This window comes from Molothrus aeneus, chromosome 8, assembly GCF_037042795.1.
Source record: "Molothrus aeneus isolate 106 chromosome 8, BPBGC_Maene_1.0, whole genome shotgun sequence".
In the NCBI taxonomy this organism is placed as follows: domain Eukaryota; kingdom Metazoa; phylum Chordata; class Aves; order Passeriformes; family Icteridae; genus Molothrus; species Molothrus aeneus.
The window spans coordinates 1,282,145-1,294,636 of record NC_089653.1 but is presented as its reverse complement, the minus strand read 5'-3'; the positions used below and the strand labels follow the sequence as shown (position 1 = coordinate 1,294,636).

Below are 12,492 nucleotides of genomic sequence, written 5' to 3'. Positions count from 1 at the left end.
ACAGGTGATGTGTAGGGAGTTGCCATTTAGCAAGGTGTGTGAATTAGCACCTAATGGAGATGATTTTAGTGTATGCTCTGCTTTCACAGGGAGTGCAGAACTGTTAAACACAGAGTATTTCGCTGCAATAGTCTGGGTAGGCAAATTGTCAGCTAAGACAGCTCAGCCTTGGCTGATTTTTCTGGAAATCAATTTTGTGTGCCTGATTTTTTATGTTTTCTTTACAATTTATTTAGAACATGGTGCCACCAGATGATTTTAGGAATCCTGACCTTTTGAAGCAGATCTGGACTGTGAATGAAACGTTTATTCAAAGATTGCTGAGTTTCCCACCTGGAAGACTTCCTTTAGAGATTGCTAAGTAAGTGATGGAAGGGACAGGAGTGGTCTTTGGTGATTCTGCTTCTGAATTGAGCATTAGTGGGGCTGTGGGCATACAGAGCAGAGCTATTTGTAATTGCTGATTTTGGGACATGCAGAGCTCTCGCTGTGCCTTCGTTGTCGTGCTTCTTGAGTAGTTTAGATCCTTGAGACTGTGGCATCTCTGCTCCAGTTTGGATGATTATACAAGATGAAATTAAGTATCTAATTGCACATTGAAAAATAGCAATACATCTACAGGAATATGAGAACAACTCAAAGATTATTGCTTCTATTTTAATAAAAGAGTATGCAAAGCAATTGAGTGCAAGACTGGTTGTGATTTGAGCTGTCCTAAGTGTTGAGTCTTGAATGGAAGTTTAATCTAGAATTGTTTAGTCACATTGGAGTCAGAGTCCCATCCTTTGCACAGTGTAATTCATTAGGGATTGAATACAGGGGGTTGTATTTCTTGCAAATGCTAATTTTTAAAAGGAAAACCAAATGTAACATTTCATGTGACCAATTTCAGTGAAATTGATGGAACGTTCTCCTCTGCTGGGTGCCTCAATGGGAGCTTTTTGGCATTGAGGTAAGAGGTGGGTTTTTAACAGGTGTTCCTGTGGACAGCATTAGTGGTGGCTGCCTTCCTGGTGTCCCTTGTGTCCCTGGGACACCTTCCCAGGGTCTCCTGTGTCATTCCTGTCTCATTCCTCCATTGAAACTCCTGCTTCTTTCCTGCCCTGTGTTTTGTCAGCTGCCCCAGTGGGAATGGCTCCAGGCTGGCTTGGCTGCTGCCATGTAAGCCAGCAGAGCTCATCACATTTGTCACCCCTGGGTTGTTGGTAACTCCAGGTAATTCCTTGCGTGGGCTGGTTCACATCCAAGGCTTTTTGTGTGATTTTCGTGTGGTTAGAGGAGATTTTTTCTGGTTGTTTCTTAGTTGTTTCTAAGGCCATATAAAACATGGAGGTCTGATATATTTTAAATCCTTAGTCAGTAGGTCTAAAAGTCAAGGGGTTAAAGTCTTGAGTTGCTGAGAACACAGGATTGAGTCTTTCTGGCTTTTTCCTTCCTGCAGCAATGATGATCATTACAAAACCAGTGCTAGATTCTCAGGGGTTGACATGAATGCTGCTAGACTGCTCTTCCACAAACTCATACAGCCTGAGCACGCTCAGATATCACAACAGGTTTGTGCTGTGTTTTCTTTACATTTGGGATTATCTTTCTGGGTTACAGCTCTCCAGAAATACTACTGTTATGCTTGGTCCAGCTCTGTAAATAGATTTATTTACTCAATAATGTATTGACTGCAAATGTGTGAAACCTTGTTTTGTTGTGACAATTAGGTGATGCATCAGCATATTCTATTTTAATATTTACTGTCACTGTCTAAATGTATAATAGTTTTCACTGAAGCTCTTAATTATTGTTTTCTAGATTAGTTTTCATATACATGGGCATTTTGTTTAACATCTCAATTGTATTAAAATAAACAGAATTTTCTGATGTGCTGTAGGTGGCAGCTAGTTTGGAAAAGAACCTTATTCCCAAATTGACCAGCTCCTTACCAGATGTTGAAGCTTTGAGGCTGTATCTCACTCTTCCAGAGTGCCCACTGATGAGTGATGAAAACAATTTCACAACGTTAGCTATTCCTTTTGGAGCAGCTATTCTGAACCTAGAAAAAGCTCCTCTGAAAGTTCTTGGTAAGAAACTGAATTTTTGTTCTTAAAACTAAGGATCTGCAGATGAAAATGTACAGGAATTCCATCGGTGAAGACCTGGCCTTGGCAGCACCTGCTGTGTATTTACAGTTCCCTGCAATTCCCCAGTGAGAAAGTTAAGGCTTACCATTGCTTGGTGTAAGAAAACACTTATTCTCTTGCTTCAGGGTGAGTTAACAGGCCATCCCTGTGAATTCATCTGCTATTGTAGTTTTGGACTGATGCCATTTGGGAGGAATTAAACTATGTAGTTCAGTGTAATTGATATGTGTCTTTGCTCTTTAAAGTGAAAATTATGTGGTCAGACAGCTAACAAGCTCTAAGCAATTTACAGAAGTGTTGCAGAGCAGATGTTAAATTGTCTTGGTTGTGACTACAGCACCTGTTCTGAGCTTCTGAGGCAGTTGATCTTTTCTTGCTGGTGCCAAGATGTGGTCTTCAAATATGCAGCTGAGAATAGCTCTGGTTTTTTAACTCTACTTTTTACACTTTCTTGTTGTGACTTGGCTTAAAGAAATTCAGCTTAATGAATTGTTTTCAGAATATTTTGCTATTAATTGATTTCTTTTTGAGAGGGTTATTTCATTTTCCTCAGTTATGCTTTGCCTTGTAATCTCACTTTGATTTTTTCAGTAGTTTTTGGTGAGAGTAAAGAAAAGCAAACTGACAGTTTTTTGAGCTCTAGATCCTTTTCCATCATTTTCTGTTGCTCTCACTACTGTTCCCTTAAGATTTCAGGTTTTGAGCCATCTTTTCTTATCAGATGTTACATTGTGACACTGTCTGGATGAAGAGACTTCAGGGCACTTAGATTTGATGTGTAACAATAGCACATTTGTTGTGCTGCAACTTTTTTTGCAGAGTCTGCAGTAACTGATGCTTATGCTTTCTAGCCAAACACGTTTCTTAGTTAAGAGGATAACATAGTGTGGCAGTGACAAGTACTAAATTTACGTGTTCACCATGTGTTGACAGAAAATTGGTGGTCTGTACTTGAACCTCCCTTGTTCCTGAAGATAGTGGAACTCTACAAGGATGTCGTAGTGCACCTCTTGAAGGTGTGCAAGATGGGCCTTCCCCCTTCTGACAGAAGAATACTCACCAATTTCCTCCACACAGCCTTCAGAGTTCTGGAAATACTGCACAGAGTACGTTTGTGGTGTTTCTGAACAGTTCCTTGGCTGCTTGGCTTTGTCAGCATCTCTGTGCTGGGCAGTTGGTAGAAGCTAAGTTACTGATCAGTGTGAAAGATCAGAATTGCATCTACAGAAATATCTGTAGTTGTTCCATCTGGACCTATGAATCATTGGGATTCTGGATTCCAGTCTGACATGATGATGGAATTAACTGGTTTTTGGGAACACAGAGTTACCCAGTCATTTGCTTCTGTATGGATTAAAGTGAGAGGGGGGGAAAAGGGGTGACAGCTCTGGGATATTTTGCAGATTGAGTATCTGGTGGTTTGGAGGGGGACGTGGGAGGTATTTGTGAAAAGTAGGCTTAGATTATCTGATTATAAAGGCAGGAGCTTTATAACTATCTTGCTGCTTTGCCAGTTAGCAGTGCTTGGGAAAAGAAGTGTGTATGAGGAAAATGGGGATGCTTCTGGATTAAAACTGTGCTCTAGAGACAAGCCTCTGTATAAAGTTACTTTTCCCACATCTCTCTTTTTTTTAAGCTTATTGTTTTTAGATGGAAATTGTCCCTCTGCTCACAGGTAATAGTGTTCATACTATAACTAAGACTAGAGTTATTGAATCATAGTTCTTAAACCTGTGTGAATACAGGAACAGGTATTTATTCCCTTGTGCACATGAATATGTGTATTATCACTGTTCCTCTGAGGTCACCTGATGTTTCAGAGTGGCAGCCCAGTTATGCAATAAGTGTAGTGCAGCTAATTGTATTTTCCTTCTCTCTTTGGTGGAATTTTGAATAGTCCATGTATCCATGTTTTTAACATTGTTTTTTGCTTTCTTGTAGGCACTGTTGTTTTTTCTAGAATTTTTTTGGTAGCTGGGTATCTGTGGCTGACGTAGGAAATGCTTGAAAAACATGGAAAAATATCCCTTTGAAAGCTAATAAAAAAATAAATTGCACTTCCGTAGGTAAATGAAAGAGGACAAGTTATACAGTATGACAGATTTTACATTCATGAGATACAAGATTTGATAGATATCAGGAATGACTATGCCAACTGGTTCCAGCAGCAGGTATTGGGAATGGTAAGTTGTAATGATTTTATTTGGGTTTTTGTGGGTGTTTTCCTCCCATGTTTTGTGTTTGTTTTATCCCTTTAAAGAAATCCATAGATTCTCTAAGCCTGGGGATTTTTTTTCATAGAAATTTTTTTTTTAGTTTTTTTTCATACAAATACCTTCAGAGATGAGCAGGGCTGAGCAGACTCGTATCAGGTACTGGCTAAGGAGGAATTGTTAAGAAGGTGTTTTTCTCCTAGGGTGTCATTCTTAGGACTGACACTGCTCAGTATTTGAATCTGTCAGTTAAAAAGTGATTCAGAATGCTGTCACTGAAGACTTGCTATGTCAAAAACGTTGGGAATGTAAGAATCCACAGTAGGAAAACATCCAGAATAATCTGAATTTGCCATATTAGACAGGTCCAGTCAGTGAGCAAGCTGCAGCTGTCTTGGGTAATGAGTGCAGCAGGAGCTGCAGGGGCAGATAACTGATGGAATTTTCTACTTTGAGTTTAGCAGCTACAACTGAGATAATTAATTCCTGCATCTGTAAACAGAAGAGTGATAAGTGGGAGCAAATTAATGACTGTGCAGAGAATTAGTGAGTTGGATAGGTTTTTGCACAGTTCCTTGACTTTAGCTTTGAAAGAATATTGTAAGTAATTTAATAAGTTTTCTCTAGACACCCATATTTTATTATTTTGCAACAGCACCAGCAGATGTCATTAATTAATGTGTGGAAGTAAACATTTTAAGTGTGTAATTTTGTGCATCCAAGCAAACATGGTACTTTAGCAGCCCTGTTTTTAAAGAGTGATAAACAGGGTGTTGAAAGACAAGCTTGTATTTAATAAATGAATTAGAATGTTTATGGTCAATGTTTATTTCTCAGTAAACCTTCTCTTGGGGGGAAGCAGTAAATAAATATTTTTTGAATTCTACATCAGAGATGAGTAATTAATGCAGACACTAATGCTGCTTTTTCATCTTAATTGTTGCTACCTTTGTGCAAATGCTGTCATAGGATGTCAACCATGGATTAACTGAGGTAAGATTGGATGCAATCTGATTTCTTTTGAAGAATGTAAGGAAATCAGAAATGTTAAGGATTGTCTGCTGTGTTCTGTTGGGAGTAAAGCTTCAAATTAGCCATGGGTGTAATCTGAAAAAAATCTTTGTGGTGCAAAAATATGTAATTGTCTGTATTGCAAATTTGGAACAGCAGTTGGAAACAAGGGCTACTTCTATACCCACTAGCTGCAATAACAGTTCTGAAATTAAAATGTGCTAAGTGAGAGTGTTGTTTGTGCCTGGCTTGATTGAGTTTTGTTGGGGTTTTTTTGTGTTTGTTTTTGGCTGAAGTACTAAACAATTAAAAATCTACTTAATGTTCCTAAGGTGCTTTGATAATAAGTCAGGGTTGAGTTCTCTTTCCAGTAAAATAGATCTATTAAATGAGTGCTACTCTAAAGGTTTTTTTAACCAGGATTGTGGCTTTTGAATAAGCTGAGCTATGACATGGTTCTTCTCATTGCAGTTAACAGAGATTCCTGTTATAATTTGCACATACCCGTTTGTATTTGATGCCCAGGCAAAGACAACTCTCTTGCAAACAGATGCAATCATACAGATGCAGGTAAGTGGCTCCATTTTTAATGGTACAGATTCATTATTTTTTCCCTAAGTTTGGGACCTTGGGGGTTCCTGTTGGGTTTTTTGGTTTGACTGGTTGGTGGTGTTGTTTTGTGGTTTTTTTGTTGTTTGGTTGGTTGGTTTTTTGTTTGTTTGCGGGTTTTTGTTGGTTTTTGTTTGTGTTTTTTTGTTAATTACACGGAGTTAATTTTGAAATGAACTCTGTATCATTTCTCCCCTATAAAAATCAAGGATTTAGTTTTTATCTCAGGGTATGCACACAATAGAGGGTAGTGGGTTTGGGATCACATTGAAATTAGACTGTTTTGTACTTGCCATACATTTCCAAGGAAATTCTTTTCCTTTCAGTAGTGAGATGGTTTTTTATGTGTTATCAACCCATAGTATAGGTACAAAACCCCCAAACAGCAATGAAAAACCCAAACCCACAACCCAAACAAACAAACATAAAACCCCAAGCACCTCCCACAACCAGGGAACAACCCCACCTCCCACATGAGCAGACTTGGAATATTGCCTGGCTCATTGATCTGAGTCTGAAAATAACCAGATGATGTAAGTCATGCTCAGGTAATGGGCTCGTGCAGGAAAATACTACCTTGCTCTTATTTAATAATAAATGTCCTTTATGTGCCTTTAAAAATGAATATGCACAGTTAGTAACCAACATTTGATGGATTCAGGGAAATGTTCACATTAAATGTTTCTATTAACAATATTAAATAGTATTAAAACACACAAACTATTTAGAGTTCTCTGTCATATTCAGAACATTTGCAACAGCATTTTCTTTTTCAAACAATTTTAATGCAGAAATCATCATGCAAGTTAAATGAATTGCTTTTCATGCATTAGTTTTTAATGTATGTTTGGTTTCATGCCAGATTTATATTAAACAGCTTACTCTTCATTAGATGAAATGCAGGATCTTTTTGCTTCCTTTTGTTATCCAATGTATATTGACTGTGAATGTTAAAACCTGAGTTCTTACACTTGCCTGAGAGCAATGAGTAAAGGAAAAATATTTCCTGGAATCAAATACTTCCTGAGATAAAAGGAATGCAAAGAAAACTTGTGCAAATTCAGTAGTTATTCCCATCTGCACTTCTGCTGGCCTGGTGATACTGACAGGAGTTTTTCCTTTGTTTTTCTGCAGATGGCTGTGGATCAGGCCCACAGGCAGAATTTGTCTTCTCTCTTCCTGCCAGTGTTTGAGTCTGTCAACCCCTGCCTGATAGTGATGGTGCGGAGGGACAACATTGTGGGGGATGCTGTGGAGGTGCTCAGGAAAACAAAGAACGTGGACTACAAGAAGCCACTCAAGGTATCACAGGACGCTGCTCAGGCTGCTGCAGGATGGCTTTGGACATCTTTGGACAGTCTCTTTGCAGTTCAGTGCTCACTGAGTTGTGTGTTTCAGGTGATTTTTGTAGGGGAGGAAGCCGTCGATGCTGGAGGTGTTCGCAAAGAATTTTTTTTGCTCATCATGAGGGAGTTGCTAGATCCCAAATACGGAATGTTCAGGTATTACGAGGAGTCCAGGCTGATCTGGTTCTCTGATAAGGTAGGCTGTGGTCTATATTCAGTCATTTTAACTTACAGGATTTAGATTAATAATATCTGAACATTGTAATTTGTGGTAGTTTTATTTCAAGAGGAGGAGCTGAAGCAAGTATTCTCAAAAAAAATTGGGTTTTTTTGGCCATTGTTAGATCAAAACTTCCCCCATTCCTTGTTTACTCCTTGCTGGTTGTCCCCAAGCCCACCAGGTTTTTTAGGAAGAAGTAGCCAGAACAAACCGATTCCAAGGGCAGAATCAGGAAATCAAGGTGCAGAGACAAATTCTGGAGGTGGCCTGTTGAACAGGGCTCCCTGTGTGCAGTTGCATTTATGGGTGATGGGTGCTCATGGAGTTGCACTTTCTTGGAAGGTTTGATCCCTGACTTTTGAGTCATCTTTCAAAGAACACTGACTGGGGTGGCTGGATCCCAAATACCTGAATATTTACATTTCCACAGGTGTGTTTAAAGCCTTGGGAATTAATTCTGGGGGTTTCAATAATGAACTCTTCCCTCTTTCTCCCCAAAATAATTTTTTTTAAAAATTGACATCTTAAATCACTGAGTAGTGCCATAGGAAGTCAGTGACAAAACCAGAACCTTAGTGCAGTATGGGTCCCCTGTAACACAGGATATGTTGCAGCTCAGCCTTTTTAATTTTAAGTAGAAAGGACTCTGTTCCCTTGGATTTCAGTCTCAGCTGGTTAAACTTTATTCTGTTTTCCTTGGTACTTACAGATACATACATATTTAAAGAAAATATGAATTAAATTCACTCAGATTATACTGTATTGTACATTTCTTCCTGCACTCTGCAAGGTTAAAATAACTTCTTTATTTTAAACCATTTTGTCTGTTTTTCTGTTCTTAGACCTTTGAAGACAGTGACTTGTTTCATTTGATTGGTGTTGTCTGTGGGCTAGCAATATATAATTTTACTATTGTAGACCTTCATTTTCCTCTGGCTTTGTACAAAAAGCTATTGAATAAGAAACCATCCCTGGATGACTTAAAAGAATTGATGCCAGATGTTGGCAGGTAAGCAAGAAAGAAAAACGGGTGGTGGTAGAAATTAATTTTGAAATCAACATTTTCCTCTAAGAGCATTACATTTGTAAACACCTGTGTCTCAGTGCTTGGTGTTAGTGATTGTCTCTTCTATTTTATGATCCTACAAGAATTTTAGGGGGAAAAGACCCTTGAAATTCAAACCCTCCGAGCTTTAGCCACTAATTTTATAAACCTAAGTGTGAACATAGTTTCAGTCCTAAATTAAATCCATCAAGAAAATATTTTTGCTTATTTCAGGAACAAATACATGCTAAATATTTCCTTTTGACCAGGGATTTGAATAGGACTGACTAGCAGGTAGGAGGCTCACATGAACAGAAAAGGATGCTTGGTTGCCTCAGTGTTGGGGATGCCAAAGTTTTCATAGATTCAAGGAGAAATCAAAGGTGTTAATGGAAGAGCCATTCAGTGGTTTTTAAGTACCAGCTGCCTCTGCTTTGGGAACCCCTTAGCTGAAGTCTTAAGACAGGAGTGTTCTCTCTTCACCCCATGGGATAACCAAAAGGAAATGATTGCTTGGAATTTCCCAGCACTACACAAGGTGCAAGTCAATAAGATAATGAATGAAATAACAGTAGAAAGATACTTCTTAAATTTGAATTATCAAAGCATAAAGAACACTTCAGCAAAATAAATTCATTTTTCTTTCCCCTGGTGTAAGTATTTTGTAACTTATTTTGCAGGGGAATGCAACAGCTACTGGACTATCCAGAGGATGACATAGAAGAAGCATTTTGTCTTAATTTTACTGTAAGTTTTATGTAGTGTTTGAAGTATGTCTTGCCAAGCTCACACCATCTGTTTTAATTGCCTCTGATGGAGTGTTTGAACAAAAGCATCAGCAGCTGATTCCATGAGGTTTAGCCCCTATGTCTGCCATTCATGTTGCTGTTCACTAAGTGGTGGGAAGTAGTATTTATGCAATAAATAAGATTTGCATTATTTTTGTTTGCTTCAAATAGATCACTGTGGAAAATTTTGGTACAACAGAAATTAAGGAGCTTGTTCCTAAAGGTGCTGACATTCCTGTAGTCAAACAAAATAGGTGAGTTCTGTGGGTTAGTGTTGCTGGCTGCCTTGGGAGGGTCACTGGGCTGCTGTAAATTCCCTTTGCTGGGCTCTGTCACTGCTGTTGGAGGCAAAACTGCTTTGGCTGTTTTCCCAAGCTCTTCTCTCCTGTGCTGTTGTTCTGTATTGACACAGACAGGCTGTGCCCCATCCCTGGGAGTGCTCTGGGCTGGGCTGGACAGGGCTTGGACCAGCCTGGTCTGCTTGAAGATGTCCCTGCCCATGGCAGGAGGTTGGACTGGATCTTCAGAGATCCCCTTCAAGCCCAGTCATAAGCATTTTACAAGATTAAAAATGTTTGAGGTGCTGCTGATGCCTTGGAGTGCCTGCCTAGGACAGAGGCTAGAGAGAGTTAATAATGTGGGTATTTATTCAAGGCCTTCAGTAGTTACACTCTGGGCAGCCAGAAGCCTTCCAGAGGCTCCTCCCAAGCTGGACAGTGGTCACCAGTTTTTGAGACAGATATCAGTTTGGTCTGTTTGCATATCAGGGCTTAATCCTCCAATTCCAGCCTCAGGTAATGAAGTCATGTTCCCCCAGTTTGCTGCCCCCCAGTTCACTGTTGTTTATACTTTTTGGGGCCTGAGGCTGTCTTTGGGTCACAGGCCCAGAGGGATTGTTTTGTCTAAATAAATGTGGAGTTAACTAATGCTTTGTATGGAGTTCACAGTTGTGCACTAATGCAGTATGGGATGTGAAAAAAATAAAAGCTGAAGTCTTAAGGCATCACTGCAGGAAGCTGCAGTCATTGCAATTCAGTGAGTAATGATGAGAACTCTGACTTAAGGGCCATTATTACAACTCCTCATTCATACATGAATATGATTTCAGTGAAGTCTTCCCTTTGCAGAGTAGATAACATTAAATAAGTTAATCCAGTGTTGTTGTCAGAAGAAGAATGACAGGAGGGTTTTTTCCTCAGTCAAGGATTCTGTTACTTTTATTTATACAGTCTTTCCTCCCCTTTGTTCCCCTTCTGCTCCTGGAAGATAGGCAGAACATACCTGCTGGTGCTTTTGTCCCCTTTTTGCAGAATTTTCCAGTCTGTTCTTTAATCTTTATGAATTCTCTGTGCTTGTACTTCTCCAGGGTAAAGGGAGAATTGAATGGAAAGAGCACACTCCATGAGAACTGAATGCACATGGAAAACACTGTAGCTTTGCAGTTCTCTTGATGTTCTGTCACTAAGTGACTGTAAAATTGAAGTTGAATTATGGGAAAAGTTTCAAGGAGTCTATGGAATGCCTGCTGCATTGTTACCACACATTGTCTTGCAGTAATGAAGAATTCCTCTTTCTCAAGCTCTGAATATTCCATGATGCTTCAGTTAATTTTACAGTATAAATCAGTTTATCACTGTGACTTTTCCCTGGAGCAGCCTTGCACTGTTAGTGTTACACAAGTTACCTGCCCTCCATGGATAAGGAGGAGATCTCATGGAGTGCTGAAGGGCAGGGGTGTGGATTACCACTTTGGTCATCTCCAGCATTTTCAGTGCAGCAGCTTGAATAAACACATCATCTAAATGTGTTTCTATGATTCTGTAAACTGCTGGTGATATTACTCAAGGACTGGGGGTGGTGTTGAAGTGCATTCTCTCTCTGCACAGTGAACGTGTGTTGGTGGGATAGCTGTAATGTACAGCTGAGGTCACCGCCAGTGCAGAAACTAAACAGTGTACACTGGCATTGATTTCAGAAATTATCATAAATGCTGTATCACATCAAGAAGTTTTAGATCTTCCTTCAGTGCTGCTGGAGATGTTTCCAGCAGGATCTGAGAACTCCTTGTACCAAGCACAGCTAACAGGCCATCTGTTCCTCAGTATCCCAGCTCCTTGGCACTGGTCTTTTTACTGTGCAAGACTCAAATGTCCTTTTGAAGTTGATTTGCATTTTTAGTGCAAATATGGTAATCTTTTTAATTAAAAAAAATGGAGCAGTGAGTTTGATTAGTGGCTTTCAGGACACTCCCTGGAATTCAGACCTTTCAGCTTGTTGCCAGTGAGTCCAGTTCACTGCAATGCACACAAGTAAGGGAGGTGTTTGTTTTCCCTGAAGTATATAACATTAATGTTCCTGCTTTTCTGTTGCAGGCTGCCTTTGGGGGTGTGCTGGGGAAATACATTCATGTGCCATTTTATCTTCACTGTGTTTGTAACATAAAGCAGACAATACAATGTATTAGGCTCCTTGTTGCTTCATTGTCTATGCTCTGTTCTGTACAGAAATGGCCACTGGTTTATTGGTAGAAGGATGACCTGTACTACTTCCTCTTTATTTCCTTAACATAATTCTTTCTTTCTCTTTGTACAGGCAAGATTTTGTAGATGCATATGTGGATTACATCTTCAATAGATCTGTGGCTTCCCTATACAGTGCATTCCATGAAGGCTTCCACAAAGTGTGTGGAGGTAAAGTTCTTCAGCTCTTCCAGCCCAGTGAGCTGCAGGCAATGGTGATTGGGAACACAAATTATGACTGGAAGGAGCTGGAGAAGGTAAGAACCATAGTTAGCTTTTGCTTTTGTATAATTCTAATTTCAGGGTGCAAAAGCAGCTAGGTGTCCTCTTGAGCTCTGTTTTAATTAATGTGATTCCTGTTATTTATTGACACCTTAAAACATCAGTGAATGGAGATCCTAAAATATTATTTACCTTCCTGCTTTAACTTTTTCCATCTAATTTCTGAAGGAAGTCAGACTTAGAGAAGAGGCAGAAAAATCCACAGAACCCTGAGGCAGCCATACAATCTGTCATACTAGACATGAGAAAGTGAAGTGATTGCACACAGTTATTAAAAGTAAATATTCTCGATTGTCAGAGCTCAGTGAGACTTGGTCTTTGGGATTG

At 39.4% G+C, this 12,492-nt stretch overlaps 1 protein-coding gene across 3 annotated transcripts in view; it reads left to right on the top strand.

Moving 5' to 3' along the window:
• HERC4 (HECT and RLD domain containing E3 ubiquitin protein ligase 4) overlaps positions 1-12,492 on the top strand; it is a 30,112-nt gene that overhangs the window by 15,094 nt on the left and 2,526 nt on the right. For all 3 annotated transcript variants that reach the window (XM_066554486.1, XM_066554485.1, XM_066554487.1), the window contains 14 exons: positions 237-361; positions 893-952; positions 1,442-1,553; positions 1,883-2,072; positions 3,066-3,238; positions 4,199-4,315; positions 5,315-5,338; positions 5,828-5,926; positions 7,100-7,267; positions 7,364-7,507; positions 8,374-8,540; positions 9,257-9,323; positions 9,536-9,618; positions 11,957-12,140. In XM_066554486.1, the coding sequence (XP_066410583.1) occupies positions 237-361; positions 893-952; positions 1,442-1,553; positions 1,883-2,072; positions 3,066-3,238; positions 4,199-4,315; positions 5,315-5,338; positions 5,828-5,926; positions 7,100-7,267; positions 7,364-7,507; positions 8,374-8,540; positions 9,257-9,323; positions 9,536-9,618; positions 11,957-12,140 (1,713 nt within the window). The remainder of the gene's footprint in view (positions 1-236; positions 362-892; positions 953-1,441; positions 1,554-1,882; positions 2,073-3,065; positions 3,239-4,198; positions 4,316-5,314; positions 5,339-5,827; positions 5,927-7,099; positions 7,268-7,363; positions 7,508-8,373; positions 8,541-9,256; positions 9,324-9,535; positions 9,619-11,956; positions 12,141-12,492) is intronic.